This window comes from Aythya marila (genome assembly GCF_965140915.1).
Source record: "Aythya marila genome assembly, chromosome: 1".
Lineage (NCBI taxonomy): Eukaryota > Metazoa > Chordata > Aves > Anseriformes > Anatidae > Aythya > Aythya marila.
This window is the reverse complement of record NC_139042.1, coordinates 175,721,200-175,740,639: the sequence shown is the minus strand read 5'-3', so window position 1 is coordinate 175,740,639 and position 19,440 is coordinate 175,721,200. Positions and strand designations below refer to the sequence as shown.

The following is a 19,440-nucleotide window of genomic DNA, read 5'->3' as shown; positions in this document are numbered from 1 at the left end:
ACTCCAGGTTCCTTCATTAAAGAAAAAGAAATCAGAAACTTTTTTTCTGTAAAGGACTGATCACACTTTACATAACTACTCATCCTGAATTTTCAAATTACATTTTGTCTCTAAAAATGTAAAATATATTAAAAAATAATTAGCTTAGAATTTATAGAGGACAATTCTACTGTAGAGATTTAGTAGTTGATGTAAGCACACTTAGATTGCCTCTTAAAGAGCAGTTCCTTAGCTCCCCAGGGAGTTAGCCAATGTTCACAAAGCTCTTCATACTAAGCTACCAAAAAGACCTGTCACATCTGAACAGGAGGTGACAGAATACTCCTTGCTTTCCTGTTTGTTCTGGAGACTGCTTTTTTAAAAATAAAAAATTAAATGTATAGCTACAGTAAGAGTATCAGTATGTGAGAATGTGCAGCGGAATCATACACATTCAGATATGAACTGTCATCATCTGAATCTTTTTGGTGACTTCATTGTTCTGAACAGATGTTTCTCCCCACGAAAGGAGTACAAGATTTTGCTTCTAAACAAAGTCTGACCCATTTTCTTTCAAAAGAAAGATATGTCTGATCTGGAGGTGACTCCAGTACTAGGCTGCTACAAGGAATGCGAAGATTCCTGATGCCACGTAAAAATCTTGAGCCTGAGGAGAACTAATGAAACAGCAGCCTTTCATAGAAGTTCAATGTAGAGCCTACAAAATCCTAATCATATAATTTGAAAAGGAAAATCTGGGCACAGGTAATACACAACTCTGAGTTTCATAGCAAGGAACAAAGTTGACTCCAATTTTTGATAAGTCAACATGGCTTATAGTGAGGAGGCTACCATCTTCCTATTTTCCATAAGAGTATAATCCAAGGCACTAAGAACAACTGTATTGTACTCCATGTTGTGGAAAAGCCAGTTCAAAGAGATTATAGATATTTTAGTGTGTTGATAGAAGGTTGTGTGGCATGGTGGAAGAGGATGAGTGGAAAGCAAGATGAACAGTGGCAAAAATATGAGATGTGTTATAAGAGGGAAATGCCTCACAGAAAATAAGATCGCTGTCATACTTTAGAGAACTCAGACATGAATAGTTGAATTGAAGTCCCAAATTGTTTTCAGCTGCCGTGACTTGTCATCCAGATATTATTTTCTTCCAGGTTTCAGCTCACCATTACACACAACAGTAACCTACAGGACACCCAGTGGCAGACATGCTAGCACCGCTATATGGCAACACCAGTGAGATGCAAAAACAAGCCTTGTGCTGACGATATTTTCTGTTGCTATTAACATGTGTTTGATATTTTTGAAAATTTAAAAATAACAGTCACTATTTCACAAGGGGATGATTAATGCGATCGCCTTCAACAGTAATGACATGTCACATTTGGTATCTCATTTAACACTTCCTTTATAGGTTCTATTTCATCTCTCTATTACAGTAAAAATTTGGTTGTATAGTTACACTTCCTGCCTTACTTGCTCTTGATTTGAGTTCATTGCATCTGGTTGCCACCTGAGAATCGGAAAAACAATGGGTATTTCTGTCTCCTTTCAGCAGCCATTTGGCAGGCTCTGCTACCTCATGTGCAGGTCTGAAGATAGGCCTTACGTGTCACTGAAGGGTCTGCATATACCTCTGCTAAGAACTTCACCATCAGCCCTTATTCAAGCAACTTTATCACTGTAATTAATCAGAACATATATTAAAACAATGAGAAGTGTGATCAGCTCATTTATTTGCTGGGGGGGGAGAGGACTGATAAACAGCATTGCTCAGTAAGCATTCCTGCAACAGCATATCTGGTACATGTACCTAACTTTTATCACCTTTCAGTTGATGATATATACAATGGAGACAGATGGCTGAGGCTAACCAACAAGTAAAAATACAAGAACAGTGGGAAATTAAAAAACAGAACCAGACAATTCTGCTTTACCTCTCCTTCTGAAATCAATGGCAAACAGGAACAGAGACAGAACCTCACTAGGTCTTTCTGAAAAATCTTAATCTATTGGTATAAATTTGTGGCAAATTTACAAGGCTGAACAGCAGTTCTGATCTTTGCCTTCTTTGGGACATCTCCTAGAAAATATTTAGTGCAGGAAAGTTTAACATTGCACCATTGCAGATGGAAAAATTCTGGCGTGGCTAGACTTCAGCAAGTCTTATTCTTTCTTTTCTCCACAAGAATATAACAAGAGTTACTCCTTAAAGCAATTAGATGAAGGCAGCAGCATTGGAGATAAATTGTAAGTAAAGCAAAAGTATCATGAAAGAAGGGAGGCAGAAATGGAAATAGGAGATATGGTGACAGCAAAAGAGTTGTTTTGTTTGTTTGTTTGTTTCCAATCAAGGGATAAATTCCCAGACATATTTTCCAAAGGGAGAACAACAGATGTACCTGTGTCTGTGTAGCAGTTGTACTCACAAACCTCCACAAAACAATAAAAATAATAAATAATAATAATAATAATTAAAAACAACAACAACAAACAAAACACACAAAAAAGTAAAACCCAAACTGACCCATTGTTACTTCCAACAACTGAACAATTTAACAGTGCATCACAGGGAGTCTGGATATAGCCTCCTGCCTCTTCCAAAGCTTGGGAAGACTGAACAAAGGCATGGGAATGACATGATCTGCATTCCCACTGAAAAGTGTTTGCCCCTTGAGAGTGACATTTTATATAGAGATTTTCACAATAAAAGATGGACTATATTTTTAATATGATGGAGGATCTCTGGTGTGGGAGCCACATTTTCACAGAGTGATTGCACAGATAAAATGATTTGTTTCTATACTTTTCAAAATTTAAAACTTCATTTTAAGGATTCTTCTTTTTTATATTAAGAAACGGGGTCTTTTCAACCAACAAAGTACAGAAATAATGACATAATGGAGTCTTACTATAGCAGACGAATTACTTTAAGCTGAGTTTGCAAAAAGGTAATCATGATCAGAAGGGAACATTGGATCCCAGTAACAGCAGTCTCTGGTTTATCATTTTCAATCATGTTAGCTGCAGCAAAACAGTAGATCAGAAATTAAAGCAATACCAAATAGATATGAACTTTTTCTGTCTGTCTGTTCTACAAAATCTACCACTTCACTTTTTTTGTTGTTGTTTGATTTTTTTTTAGTTTAAACTTTGAAAAAAATGGAAACAGAACACTATGGGAATGATACAATATTGTCACATTTTTTTAAACTTTCTAGAAGCATGCAAAAATATAACTCTTTCTAAAAAATTTAATTAAATATCAGCTAAAGAATCAAGAAAAAAACACATTATTTTAAATATTAATTGGGTAAGAATAGATATTAATATTTTAGAAAATAAGAAATACAACATTTTACCCACCTTTGCATGTTGTCTTCCAGTTTATTTTCAACCTAAGCCATTCTTCTGTGTATTTTCAATTACTTACAGACCAATCTTTTCAACATTACTCAGTTATGTGCATAAATGTGAGTGTATACCCAAGCTTCTGAATGACTGCATGAGCAGGAAATCTAAGTGCCTGATCCTGTCCTGCTCTCACTGAAGTGCAAGGGCCATAAATATATTCATGCTAGTTCATATACTGATCAATATAGCTTTAGTGGAGGAGACTATCTCCGACAATAATTTCACAGAAAGGACTAAGAAATGTCATAATAGAGAACTATGGAACATCTTCTTCATTTCCTAACACATTCCAGGTGACCAAAATGTGTAGTAACCTCCACAAATTTTAGACAATGCTAACACTTCAATCTACATTTAGTAACTTTTAAATTTGGATTTCAAAATCATTTTGGGGCAATATTTATGAGCATTGTCTGGGACTTTCAGAACTGCCACACATAGCTGCCACAGGCAGCTCACAATGTTTTTCTTATGGATCTGGCCACCCAGAACCCATTGGTTTCTCTGAGATTTCATACACTACAGAAATAAATACATGAGTAGCTTTACATTCATTTCAGTGAATGGCTATATATATTTAGGAATGGTGTTAAAGATCACCAAGATCACACATTTTTCCCCTTCCATGATACTCTTTTTTATTTTTAACTTTCTTTACTTTTACTTTGACTGTGTTCCTTTCTTAGTTGTCCTCTTCATAAATGAAAGGTATGAAAGTTACATGTATGTAAAAGTGTTTTAGGAATGTGAAAAAATGTTCTCTTTTTGAGATTATATTAGTTGAGCATTGTGTTACGATCCTCAGTTTTCCAGCATTTTGTCACTGACTACATGGGAGCAGGACTGGGCTGTAAAATAACAGCTCCAGCAAAAGGCGTTACATGACATGTATCTTTATCACAGGGGATCAGAAGTCATCAACCTATTTCAGTCTAATTGACCAATGGCATCAGAAGCAAGTTTATGTTTTTTTCTTGTTGTTCAAGTACAAGATCCTTTACAAATTCTACAGAACAGCAACCTTTAATCTTTTACAGAAGGAAATTTTAAAGGTAGTTACTCCATGAAAACAATGTCATTAAAATATCTATGAAGTTCAGTGCAACCCAAAGATTACTTAATGCACAAAAACACACTTTTAGTAAAGTAGTTAGTTCTTTTCTTTTTTCTTTCCTTTTTTTTTTTTTTTTTTCCCTAAGGACTTTAAACATTAGCATTGCTTAATAAAAGACACATTAAATATAAACACAAAGCCACACAACATGCATCAAAAAGAAGGGTTAAAATGCAACTGTATTTCACAGACACAAGTCACAGTCATTATATTAAATTATCAGACATACATTATAACTTATTTATTATTTCAAGCTATACAGGAAACATAGCACCAAAATGGAGAAATTTGCTCTGAAGTTGATGAACAGTACACATAAATATTTGTGTTTGAATTTTGAAAACAAGTATTTTCTTTCATTTTTATCAGCTTTACCCTAAATGAAATCCACTGTCCCAAGCCTGTTTCATGACATTATTTGGGTAGTGACATATGTTATCAGTTATCTCTGAAAAGGCACTCCCCATTTCCAGAATTTTTAAAAATGAATAGCATATGCTAACATTAAGATTTCAGCCAGTGGGATATTAAATAAACGTGCTGTACTCGTAATGAGGTATTCTGAAGTTCGACATTAGGCAGCAGCAGAAGTAGAGGTATAAGACTGAAGCTGGTTTTGAAAACCAAGTTCACGGATCCTGAATTCCCTTTTAATATAAAAGATTATCTTTAAAGATATAAATACTTTTTACACATTAGAAAAAAATGAATGAAGGCACTTATCATACACAGCAAGATTTTTTTTTTTTTTTTTTTTTTGCATTAAAATGAAAACAAATAAATATTTACTTATGCATGTTTAGGCTGTTTCTGCTCCTGCAGAGATCAATAGGATGCCTGGCAATAACATCACTGGAAGGACACTGGGATATCAATTTAAAAATAATAATTTATACTTTAAAAAGAAATAATAGATTTCTTCCACTAGTGCAAAGACAGAATTAAACAGAAATTCTTCTGAAGCAAATTATTCAAGAGAAAACTGAAAAACTAGAAAAACAGCTACTCTGAAGACTATTACAGTATGTATCTGAAGGGCAATACATAAGAATTTCTGACACTTAAAAGATGAGCTGATCCACTTTTTTTATGACTAAATTTATGTGAAATCAGAAATAATACAAAATTACAAAATGATGTAAAAACTTTAAGAGTAAGGAAAAAATTCCTTATTTTATCAACAGCTCAAACAAACAAACAAAATATAGTCATTTTCTGTAAGGGTCAAACATTGCCTGTAACACTGACCATAAAGGCACACAGCACAAACAGATTTATATTGTTCTGAAAGACCTCTGAAAACAACAACCTAATATTCCTAAACTGTTTATTTCCATTTTTAAATGTAATTTGAACTGTTAGTGAAACACTTGTCTGTGACACTCAATTTCTTGGCTTATACCAAAGTATAATTGAGCTGACTAGCTTGTTGTCGGTGTTTTGTTATGTTAATAGCTTGAACAGGTGTAAAAGCACTCTGCAGAAGCAAGAGTTGGAGTCCTAGGAAAGTTTTGTTTATCCACTTTTAATTTGAGGTCCCTTTAATTACAGGAAATATTTTTTTTTAAACTTTAAAGTAAACAAGAAAATAATCCTACAATTACTATCTGACTGCACAACTGGTATATGGCTATGTTTCAGGACAAATTGTTCAAACAAGTCATCAGTTGTTGAACAGCAGAAGGAAGAAGAGTAAAACAAAAAGTATTTCACATTATACATTTTTCTTGGGTACCAGGCCAGGGCTTTGGCATCAGAAATCTCTTAACTTACTACTGCATCAAATTATTTCCCAGCCAAGTACTGCACTTCACCTGGCAGGTGAACAGCTTATATTTTACAGACAGTTTACAGCTGGGGATTCCTTAAACCTGCTGTATACAGGTACCCTCTGCAGCAGAGTGGGTTAATCTATCAGCTACCAGTCAGCACTAGGTATGTCCTTAGACCCGGAAAACTCCTACAGTGTGATAAATATGTCAATTACTGGATTCATAAGTAAAATTACATTTCATATTATTGTGTACTATATGCTAAAAATAGTATTTTATTCTGTAGTATACCTACTTTACATTACTGGTATCCACAAGAGCTTTAAAAGAGCACGTGCACTGTAGGTTTGGTGTATCTAAGCATAACCACTGAACTGATTAACTGTTGATTTGGTTATATTCCCACATAACTTTTTGTCAGGTAAGAGACAATAGTTTGGCTAAGAATACTAAAGCATTTAGATAGAGGAGATGCCGTTCAATAAAATATCAGTATTATTGAACTAAGTAAAGACACATTATCCTAAAGCACTTCTAGGAGAAATTTGTTAAATCTAGTTACTATAGTTCAGTTTTAAAATCTTATGGTATCTTGGCAAATTTGTTATACCCTCCCTTTTTGTGCTCAGGGTAAAAAGTAACTTATTGTCATTAAGGTCAGAAAACCTTAACCGCTATGATGAAAATTAATGCAAAAACCCTCAAGTCTTACCGCATGGACTAAAACCAAAAACCCAACAATGCACTGTGGAAAGTAGAAAGGAACACAGTAAAAATCTGTATTAGAACAAAGTACTCTCAGCCAGCTGTCAGAATGCTATGGAATTTTTCTTGACATTATATAATGTGACATATGGTTTCCATACTTTGTAGCTTGTAATTTATTCATTCTTTCGTGTAGTTTTGGATCATTGCCTCAATCCCTTCACCAATGAAACTAGAGTAGCCTAAAAGAAAAATATCCAGGACACATGGGCCAAATTTACTGGTGGTGCAACTCCATTAAAGTAAGCAAAGAATGTATTTACCTGAAGTAAGTAATAGCTTACAAACACATTATAAATATGTACACATCAAAATATATATGCATCATAATTTACATGTATCAAAAATGAGGTAGTGTACTTAGATGCAAGCCAATCAGGCTAAAACATTATCTTAAAACATTTGAATTCAGGACTGTTCACATAATATTTTGTCAACCTCATTTACATTAGGAGTTGACACCAATATTTTTTACAAACAAGGCAATCATCTAAAATCCCTCAGGATGCAGGGACAGTGTAAACCCACTCCAATTTTCTCTGGAATTTGATAAAGAGGCTGAACAAAAGAAGAGCAGAATTCAGTCTCTGCTAAAAAATAACAGGGAAGAAAAAGTAAACTAAAGATAAAAAGATCACTGGCAGAGTCTCTCCATGACCTCCAGGTCAAATGAATTCAACTTACAAGCAAAAGGCTGTGTTTCCTAGCCATCTATAAAACTGCAGGGTGCTTCTCTGGCTCAGATAGCATGAATATGAAAATTCTGGACTGAATAAAGTTTTGAGAATTCAAACAATCAAAGTTTCTGAATCTGATTAAAATTAATTAGATAATGACATTCATTAATTTAGACTTCAGACATAAATAATTTACTTCTTCCCTCATGCTGTACAGTTAATGCTAGTTCACAACTCTAAAAATATCTATACAAAGTATCAGCCTAGAATATCAAGACGAAGAACCAAAACCATTTTTACTGCTGATTTTTGGAACAGACCTGAACTAACTGAACTAACATTCTTTTCCACATGAGAAGAATGTTTTCTTGCATCTGAGTTAGAGCTATCCCTAAGTATAAGCAAGCTTATTATCCTAAAATAGAAGTACCCAGCCTGCACTGAAGATGGAAAGATACTGTACATTACCATGCTGCAAACCTCACCTTGCCATTCTGTATATGCTCTCACAAGCAGCCTTTGTAAGTTTATTACATCAATAGTTACGGAATTACACTTAATCAATAATTAGCTAATTATCTGAAGTGGTCAGAAGCTGCTTCTTTTAAAATACAAAGTAGTCACACTAGTTTATGCATCTGGGACCATTATTTCTATTGCACAATTTTAATTCTCAATATTTCCTGTTAAAAAAGTCCTACAAGAAATGGTTTGTAAGCGTGCACTGGACACAGCAAAAGCCTTTCCACCCAGAGCAGACACTAGAAACACTCTTGCCTGCCTCCCCTATCTTCACATGATATGAATAAACTCAGATAAGGAAATGGGTACTGAAGTCTTTTATTTATTGCTTCAGAAGACAGATTAAACATTATTTTGAAGAATTTATTCTGAGTCATTTTAATCAGTTTCCTTTTCTTTGCAGAACTGAACAAGCTCAAGCAGCCAAGCATTACAAATCACTAGATGCCAGCTCATCGTGGTCTGAAGCAATTCGAAGACTAAAACAGGTCAAATACCTGGTACTTCCACATGTAATTGATTAGATTTCAAGAGAGAACATTGGACAGCTACTGTAGTGTACATGGCCAACTTTCAGTGATTTGAACCTTAAACTTCTTCAAAAGTCTAAGCAAAATTCATCACTAAAATGATCAGTGCAACTTTAATTAATTTAATGTTCTAAACAGAGGGCAAGCACCATCAGAGGTTCACATTTCCACAAAAAAGACACTGACAACTACTTAACTAGAACAGTCTTTCAATGTTGTGGCTCAGGTTCTTGACTCTAAAGATTCTGGATTAGTCTTTGCTAATATCGAGCTTTTTCTGAATCCATTTCTGCTTGAACATAAAATTCAAAAGGAGACTATCAGCCATTGTAAAAGCTGAAATAATCAGTAAGCTAAAGATTTTAGTTCAGTCATGGTTTAGACAAAGCTACATCTAAATGTACAGCATTTATGTTAATGTACCATTAACAGCACCCTACATGAGAGCATACTGTACTTCAGGAAGGCATGGGACAGGCAGAGCCATCATCTAAGGCCAGACTGTCATATAACTAGTCAGCCAACCATAGGTGAAGACTAAACAGAGCTGGTTGTGCTAAAGTACAACAGTATTTATGTGACTAAAGCTTCTACTACTTTATAGTAGTTTCTGCTCAACAGTTGGTTTCTGCTCAACGACACGTTGCAGATGAAATTTCTCATGAAATTAATATTATTACTGATTACCTGCAGAACTTGCAATCACATATAAAACAGAAGCTACAATCTCTTCCCTCGCTAACTAGATTCCATTCTAAACTTAGTTTTTGAAGGATTACATTGGCTTTAACTGAAATATAAAACAACCAAGAAAACTAAGCCATATATGCCACTTACAATACCTTGCAATAACTTACAGGTAAGCTATTAATGCAAAGGCAATGATGTGCCGAATGCCCTGCTTGCATCCTCAGCACCTGAAGAACATGCATTAGTAAAGTATTAGCAAGTCACCACTAATTATTTGAATAACGGCTAGAAAAGGAACTCTGGTGTCTGTTAAACACAAAACCAAAACTCTGTTTGCCCAGTGGAAGAAAGATAACTGTGGTAAATCATTAATTCAAGCTTTCATTTTAAAACGTATTTGCAATAAATTAGAGTAGATTACATAAACTAATCGATTTTTAAAGCTGAAATTGGATAATATTTTTTTTAATGTTTCCACGATTATTCAAAGAACCAAATTATATATTTTTTTAAATAAAGAACTGTTATCCAGTCCATCTCCCAGTGATGTTAATGACAGGTATTGAACTGATTTCTAATGGAACCAAAATTGGATCCAACATCCTTTGATTGCCATTAATCTCTTTAAAATTGAGCACAATAACTAATAAATATTGTCAAATTCATAGCTTGGGAAATATAATGTACTCTCTATTGTAGAGTATACTATGATTATTTCTCCATGTTAATTATCTGCTAGTGGCAATTTTAAAGATTAATGGTAATTGCTGTGGTCATTTTTATACATTAATAGACAGTGACATAGACAACAACGTATTATAGTTACATACATAATTATACACAGACAACTTTAATTAGTCACTGTTTTAAAACCACAAATATAAACCTTTATACACAAATTTACACATAATATGGAGTAATATGTTGTTTGATGACAAAGTGTAATATACATGTGTGAGATAGCTTGTATTTAAATATTCTATTAGTGAAAAGTTATGCACTAGAAAGCCTTTTTTGATTTTTTTACAAATATAAATATGTAGATAATACTACAGTATAAATTACAGCATATATTTTTAAATTAAAACACAGATCAAATCATAATCCTTCAAAATAGAACAACCTAATAGGTATCACTATTAGCTATAATGATTTCTGGTAAATTTCAGAATATTCTCTATGATGTTTTACAGAGCACAATACTGTTCCCACTGAAGTAAATGGCTATTTCCCATTTAATTCAATGGCTTAATAAAAATACAGCGACTATATTTCCACATGCACTATTATTCCACTGTTATCAAATAAAATAATTGTATAATTTTTAAAAGGCAAGGAGAAATAGAATGACAGAAAGAACAAAGAGTGAAAAATATTAGTGAATGCTATCGTACCGATTTCCATGGTCCCCGATGCCATGAAACATCACCAGGGCAAGAATGCACATTACATTGTGCCATATTAGGTGGCTTGTCTAGAATTTCACAGTTTTGATCACCCAACATTTGGCCCGTAGGAAGCTGACAAATCACCAGTCTTGTCTTTATTCCATCTCCACACGTTTGAGTACACTAAAATACAAAATTTTATAGACAGATTTTTTGTTAAGGGTCATCAAATACAACTGATGTAAAGTGATATAGCAATAATCAACACATGTTATTGTTTACTATGTCTACTTTCATGTTTCCTGGATGCCCAACTCAAGAATAATAACTTTCACTTTAATTTCATATAATAAGAAAATTATTCTCACCAAAACATTTACAAAGCAACATTTTTATAATTTACCAAACTATGGAAAATATAAAAAGTTTCAGTTATAGAAAACCTATTCTTTCAAGGAAAAATAGCTATTTGTGAGACTAAACATGAAAAAATGTGACACTGAGACTGGACGTGAAAACAAAACAGCTAGATCTGGCCAAAATAGAAAATAAATAAATAACTATAAATTCACTCAATTTTTCTTTGAAAAGAAGAAAAAAATCAAATCTAGATATTGATTTATCAAGAGAAAGAGAAGAGGGTAGGAACTGTAAAAGGTTATAGCAGAATGAATGCCAGACAAAACATTTTTAACATCTTCTGTAGTGTTTAATCAAGAATGCATGGTCAAAAATGACAATAGAATGGAGAAACTGTTCTTTGCCCAACAATGTATAACATTACATTAAAACATTCTAACCCTGGCACACTTTTTAGATGCATGATCTTATCTTCATACTTTGAATCTCTAACTACAATCAAGGGATTAGTTACAAGAGGGAGTTCTTTTATGTTGATGGTGGTTGGTTGGTTGTTTTTTGGGAGGGGGTTGAGGGGGTGTTTTTTTGTTGTTGTTGTTTTCATTTTTCATACACATAAAAAGTATGTCTGCTTGCAGGTTTTTTTTTTTGTTTGTTTGTTTGTTTTTTGTTTTTGTTTTTGTTTCTAGCTAGCTATTACATTGAGGTTTTTCCTCATACAATTCATCTTTTTGTAAAGGAAAATAATTGGCTGTTTCAAGATTCAATATACTACTACAACATTCAATTATAAGCTTTTACAGCAAGTACTCAGTGGATTGAGAAATACCAGCCACGTGTTAATAAAACTAGAATTCCTGAAGTTATCACTATAGTATTTTTTAAAAATACAATAATATATTTCCTATTATTTTGTACACCTTTAGCATCACAGAATACTTATATCTTTTAGATGTATACTTACACTACCCATAGTTACACTAGAGTTCTGAATTTCAACAAAGAACAAATTTTAGATAAACAGTTTGAAACTTGTTATTTTTAAATAAGTAAAAAAAATGTTTCCATTCACATTTAAATTATTATATCTAAGCTTATGTAAATAATGTTTCCACTTGAAAGTGAAATGATCTTACTTCTCCCCAGTTCCCATAGTTCCATCGTGGGCAGGGTCCAGAATCACAGTGTCTTGACTCTGGAGGTTTTGTTGCCTCATCACAGTAACTAGCGCTTCGTCCTTCCTCATCTTGACATACTACAACCCGACGGTGAAATCCACCTGCACAAGTACTAGAGCACTACCAAAACATGTAAAGATATATATCACCATTACATAATCAGAAAAACATATAACGTGTTGGTTACAACAACTTAGAAAAAAAAAAAGAGTTATCATTTAAAACCAGAAATTTGCAAATAAAAATTTTTATAAATATAAATATAAAATAAAAATATATAAATATTTTTATAAATACTGTTGAAGTATTTTAAAGTTGAAATTGCACAAAAATTGTATTTTAAATTGAATGTATTTTTCATGTTTTTTTTTTTTTTAAGTGTACTTTTCTTTTGACCAAATCCATACTGCAATAACATTTCTAGAAATGTTTACACACAAGTGAGATAACAAATTAATATATATGTAAAAAAAATAAATTCTTACTGCTCCCCAGGGTCCAGTTCTCCATTGATATCCTCCTACAGAAGGATGGTTCCACTGGTTTGTATTGTCTTGCGGATGGTGTATTGGAAGATAACCTATTTCTGGAAAATTACTTGGACGGTCATGTATTCTTGGAGTATGATGATAAACTGGTGGACATGGTGGCATGTTACATTCTCGTTCTTTAGAGGGACGGCCTTCAGGATCACAGTAATTCTCGTTGATTTGTTGATGATAGTTGACACAGATAACTTGTCTTGTTACTGTTCCACTATCACACGTAACTGTACACTGACCAAAAATTAACCCAATATTTGTGATCGAACATTGATAACTAATAACCAAAGACATTTATATTAACTTTTGGCAATAAGAAACATATACTTCACTGTACCAAAGGATGAAAATTCAATAATACATGTATAGATATGAAGTCCCAATTTCTAACTAAAAACAAACAAAAAAAAACAGTTCAAGCAATACTTACAGGGGACCAGTTTCCAACTTGCCACTCTCCACATGGGCTAAAGCAACTTGAAACTTCAGCTGGTCGTGGTAAATGAGCACAGAAAGATTCATCTGCTATTCCTCCATGAGCATCTCTACAACTCACATAGCGAGCACGATCACCTTTCCCACAGGATGCCGAGCACTGTCAGAGAACAATCCATGTTCACCACACTTTATGAGGCCAAAAAAAGACCATGCAAGCATCAAAAGTGCTAACACTGCTTAGTATTAGCTTAACTTTAGAATTAAACACTGAGAAACAGATTTTATCTCAGACCAATATTCAAGTATAGAGCCACGCACTCAAGAAGGAAAGCAAAATATTGCTGGATGGTTTTGGCCTTAAGAATTCCTGTTGGCTTGGAACTAACATGCATAGCCTTCACTCTTGGAAAGTAATCCAACATATCTAACAGGTAGCATTTCAACTATAATATGGAATCATTATACAGTTGCAAAGGGAATTTATTAATTTCTTAACAATAGACACATTAGAGAGCAACTTCCAGAACATTTTAGTTATTTCACAGTGATGCAATATTTACATCAACTGATATTAATAAAAAATGATATTCACAATTCATTTGCCATTCTAGTTCATATCAGCATATTAAATTGAGCCCCTTCTGATGCTATTATAGATAAAATGTTCCAGGGGGATTTAGTAAATGGCTTCTGAGTAGCCCCAGTCTATTCACTCTTTACTGCTATTTTGTTAAAACAGTTTGTGCAAAGATATAAGTGCTATATGCTTAATTAAGAACCTCAAGGGATTAACAAATACCTACATTTTTATAGATTATTCCAAATTTTCATATCTCTGTCAAACAAAACTAATTTTCATTAGGATGAAAATCAAAAATCAAACACTCTTTGATAAGAGTTTGTGTATAAATCAGTTTGTTGTGTAACACTTGTAAGTTACATGAAATTGAATCTTTAAAGACCCAAACTATTTAATATTGTTATTCACATACAAGATTTAAATCATATTTTAAAATGAAAGATGTTCTGCATGCTCAGACAATGATAAAAATTGTTTTGAAACACACTTCCTCGAACACTCTCAGTCCTATCAAAGCTGTTCTACTCAGATCTCCTATCCCCCAAATCCTTTTTTTTTCCTTTATTTTCCCTAGCTAGATTTGAAACACACAGAATTTGCTGGGAGCGTCTATCTCCTTCTAAAGAAACAGGTTCTTGAAGAAAATTAGAATTTCTTAAAGATCATCTCAAAGAGATTTCAGTCTGAAAGATATACTAATGAAACCTTTATGGAAAAAGGGGTGACAGAATGGAGGATTTCTCTGCCAGCTGTGATCACCATTACATTACATACTGGAGTCCATGATCCATATCGCCATTGGGTTGCCTTCCCCACATGAATTAGAGGAAGCGATGTAGTCCATAATTTTGTAGTTTCTGGACAAGCGGGCAATTCACATTCCTGTGGGGCAATTAATAAATAAATAAATAAATAAAGCTTTCAAAGTCTAAGATTTGGAAAAAAAAAAAAAAACATAAAGCAGATGGCTCCCACAATCAGACAGATGTTACTATCACAATAAGTCAGCATTAATTAAACAGTAAATACCATCTTTTACTTTTCTCTGTCATTATTAAAAGCTTTTTATTAAATTATTTTATTTCAAATTGTGAGGCTAAGACAATTTATTTAACGTTAACACTGTATGAGTAATAATTAGTAATATTTGCACTTTAAGAAATAACTGTATCAGATAACCTGCTGGATACAAGAGGCATGAACATGACTCTGTTCTGTTTCCTGCGCTACAGAACTGAGTGAAGAAAGTGGCTGCACCACTTTATACCTTCAGTTACCAAAAACCAAGAAATTCTTCAATTTCAGTCAACAGATAGATACCACAATTAAAAATAAGAAGCATACTCTAATTTAGAGTGGAGTGGAAATTAATCTGTACTTGATCTGTTTGGCTTTTATAATTTGAAAACTTATTCAAGAAGCCCTCACAGGGCTGGTGACTTGTGACCAGGTTATTTTGGACCACAATACCCTACGGTTTTTATTCTCAAAAAATAGATCAGTATAGAGCCTGCCCTCAGAGAGGTAAGTGGTTACCAGCCTAACTGGATATAAATGTGAAGAATCAATCTGGTAGCCAGATCAATATACATAGCATGTTAGATACTAATAGTTTTCAGTTAAAGATAAACCCTTTGACTGTATTAAAGACATTTTTTCTGAAAAACAATAGATTTAAATTAAAAGAAGTGAAAAAGCAAGCAAACAGAGATGGGGAGGAAATGTAGAGAACCACATTAATACCATACTGAACTATATAAAATTAATGTATATACTGTTTCAAATTAGCATTATTGCCACCATCAAAGCTTTCCTCAAGTAACCATGACTTTCATTTAAGAACAAACAGAATTCTAGAGTAGAGTATCAAGCCGGCTAGGTGTGATTACTAAGCATCATGACAAGCAGTCAACCTTACATTATTCTATGTTGGAGTCTTTAAAAATTTTTATTTACAAGTAATGAAAGGTCTTTGACCCCGTCATTATATACCAAATTTTCAAATCTCCAATCTCCTTATTACTTTTCTTTTATTTAATTACCCAGGCCAAATTTGAAGCAGAGAAAAATAGCAGACAGCTTCATTTTTTTTTTTCTCATTCTAGAAATTGTTTCTTGCAAGTTTCCCCAAAAAGTCAGTAGACCACATTCATTTTAAAATCTTTTAACTAAAATACACAACCAACTGAGAAGTGTTTTTAACTTACTTGGTTATCTCTAGGACGAGTAGCAGCATTACATTCTCTGTCATCATCCAGAATAACTCTGTAAGTGCCAGTAACACATTTGACTGCACGCATCTGGTATCCACGTCCACATGTCACAGTACACTGTTAATAATTTCACACACTTGAAATAGCACTATGTTTAATCCAAATTATTTTTTTAATTACAATTTTTATATTTTAAAGCTCTCTATAGCATGAACAGGAATGCGTACTGGGTCTGGCTGGGATGCAGTTAACTTTCTTCACAGCAGACCACATGGTGCTAAAAACAGTGTAACAAACCAATTTTTGGTTATTGCCCAACAGTGCTTGGACAGTGTCACTTTCTTCCCCCACTTTGCTGTAGTATGTTGGAGGTGGGCAATAGACTGGGAAAGGATGCAGCTAGGACAGATGACCCAAATTCTCCAAAGGGATTATCCATAGCATAAAATATCATGCTCAGTAATAAAAACCTGGGGTAAGAGAAGAAGTTGGGGGTGGGGTGGAGTGGGTTAATTTTTAAGAAATTAAAGAAATTTAATTCCTTCTTTGCATTTAACTTGTAGGGAGCCAGGATGCCAGCATCTTATAACCAGAAGATTACCCAAAAGGAATTCAACATTATGAAGAAAGTCTGAAAGAGCTGGGGATGTTCAGCCTGAAGAAGAGAAGTCTCTGGGGTGACCTTACTGCAGCTTTTCAATACTTAAAGGGGGCTTATGGAGATGCATAAAGATGGAGAGAAACTTTTTGCTCAGTCAGATAAGGACAGGACAAAGGGGAATGGTTTTAAACTGAAAGAGGGTAGATTTAGATCAGATATAAGGAGGAAATTCTTCACTATGAGAGTGGTGAAACACTGGGATAGGTTTCCCAGAGAAGCTGTGCATGCCCCATCCGTGGAGGTGTTCAAGACCAGGTTGGACAAGGCCCTGGGCAACCTGATCTAGTGGGTGGCTGGTGTCTCTGCCCATGGCAGGGAGGTTGGACCTGGATGATCTTTAAGGTCCTTTCCAACCTACGATTCTTTGGTTCTATGATTCTGTGTTAGACAACAGTGTGGTTATCTCTAACATGAACAAATATGAAATGAGAAAACATCTATACAAAAGAAATGTGTAAGTTAAATACATATTTCATTTTCAAAGGATTCATATATTATGTATTTTACTGACAGGTTATATGTAAAAAATAAGTATTACCTGATGTTCAGTTAAGAGTTCTCACTAACAAGAAACACCAAATTATCCAATATTTCTATTGGCATGGGCAACTTGATTATAAGAAAGCTCCACAGCATTGAGTACCTTATTATTTTTTAATTAATGCTCATCTATTTGGTGACAAAAGCTTCCTTCAAAAATTAATTCAGCTTTTTCTGGAATTTTGAAGCCCCTCTGCTATAAATGAGCATTATTAGACAAAGGAACAGCACTCTCACATTAAGATATAGAAACTCTTTCATCACTGAAGATAAAAACAAAAGAAACAAATACTAAATCTTTTTGTCTGCTATTATTAGCATGTATAATTCAATGGTCTTAATTTAATTAAAGCTATCACTTAAATATGCTGACACACCTATAAATATTTGGTCTTTTACCTGTCTCATTCATTTGAATGCTTTGCTATCTACATTTTCATTATTTTGGAAATTAAATACATTCATGTGAAATAGCATTGGCGATTTTTGATATTAAGGCTCAGAGTCAGTGTCTGTTTTAGGCATCTAACTTACATAAGGGTGTTTCTAAATTACAGATTAGATAGTCAATAGGAACAAACAAATGTGCGAACCAATTCACCTCCAAGTAGCTGCTTAAGGTCTAATTAAAATATTTAAATGGTGTTGTTTTGTGATCACTCATAGTCTGAAATACAAGCCAAAAGCCAGGAATCCTGATGTACTCACTGATCCCCAAGGCCCTACTTGCCAAGATGCGCATTCATGAAGTTCACATGGTGTTACTGATCCTGGTCTATCATTTGGATTACAGAAATCGTCTCTCAATTGTTCATCATTAAGTTGGCACCATACTTGCCGATGTTTCATTCCTTTGCCACATGTGACAGGGCACTGTAAAATAATATTAGTCATCAGTTTGTAAAGACATGAATTTCTGTTAATTGCTTCACTTTCTTATAGTAATCTGTTGGATTTTAAAGGTCACATAAATGACAAAAATATTTCATGTGTTCATCATGCAACAAAACTAGTTATTTTGTGAACTCTGTATTTCTTGTAAATATCTATGCAAACACATAACACTAAGTTTCTAAAGCTATAAGATACAAAACAATGTACAGCTCACTTACTTCCATTAGAACAAAAAATACTTAGTTAAGATGCGAGTGCACATATCACAGAGAACATGTCTAAACTATCATTCATCGTATTATATATACATAAACTGTAATAAAATGGATATAATTCTGTTTTTCAGTTGGTGGGATAATTCTCTTTGTTTCAGAAAAAATGAATTTATATGTATGACTAGAGCGATTAAGCAATTTTGTTATCTAATATTAATGTAACAACATTTCAGAGAATAAATTAGTTACAGGTGTGCTTTTCAGAAGTTCTCATGCCATTGTACATCTGAGATGCATATCAGCACAGTCCTGGGATTAAAGAGCTTTTACTTTGGAAAATAACCAAAACAAAAAACAAACGCTCAGTGCAGCTTATTTTAATAGCAATGACCAGGCTTCATTACCTCACTCCACTCACTAACAGACCAGCTTGGACATAAGAATTCATTGCAACTCTGTGTCACAACTCGTGGAAGTTCTTGGCATTCTCTGTCAGGAAGATGACGACCCAAGTTGTTCAAACAGAAAGCTTCTCTGGTTCTGACACCTCTTTCACAGCTCCTGGAACACTACAGTGTTTAGAAGATTTTATGAAACAGGAAACACAGCATGATAAATACAGGTCAAAATGCACCGTCAGACTTAAACATGAGACATTAAAGATTATGTTAGACAGATGTATCGTATCCTACATCTAAGCTATAGACTGTTACTATGTCAACTTGAGATAAATTTGGCACCTTGTCTGGCAGTTCCAAGATAAAACTCATTAACGAAGATGAAAGCTGAACTCTTTTACTCCAATCCATACAGAACTAAATTATTAAGACTTCAAATAAAACACATACTTTTAACCCCCAGATCTTCTCTGTTGACGTCCAAATTCAAGCTGGAAATTATTATAGACAGCTACAGTTTCTTATAAAAATACGAGGAATTACATCCAGCAG

The 19,440-nt window shown here is 33.8% G+C and overlaps 1 protein-coding gene across 2 annotated transcripts in view; it reads right to left on the bottom strand.

The window, feature by feature from the left end:
• The window catches only part of ADAMTS20 (ADAM metallopeptidase with thrombospondin type 1 motif 20), a 96,410-nt gene that overhangs the window by 23,778 nt on the left and 53,192 nt on the right, over positions 1 to 19,440 (bottom strand). For both annotated transcript variants that reach the window (XM_082781352.1, XM_082781353.1), the window contains 8 exons: positions 18,895 to 19,059; positions 18,090 to 18,254; positions 16,175 to 16,297; positions 14,742 to 14,849; positions 13,380 to 13,544; positions 12,893 to 13,183; positions 12,366 to 12,527; positions 10,876 to 11,052 (listed from right to left, as the gene is read on the bottom strand). In XM_082781352.1, coding sequence (XP_082637478.1) covers positions 10,876 to 11,052; positions 12,366 to 12,527; positions 12,893 to 13,183; positions 13,380 to 13,544; positions 14,742 to 14,849; positions 16,175 to 16,297; positions 18,090 to 18,254; positions 18,895 to 19,059 — 1,356 coding nt within the window. The remainder of the gene's footprint in view (positions 1 to 10,875; positions 11,053 to 12,365; positions 12,528 to 12,892; positions 13,184 to 13,379; positions 13,545 to 14,741; positions 14,850 to 16,174; positions 16,298 to 18,089; positions 18,255 to 18,894; positions 19,060 to 19,440) is intronic.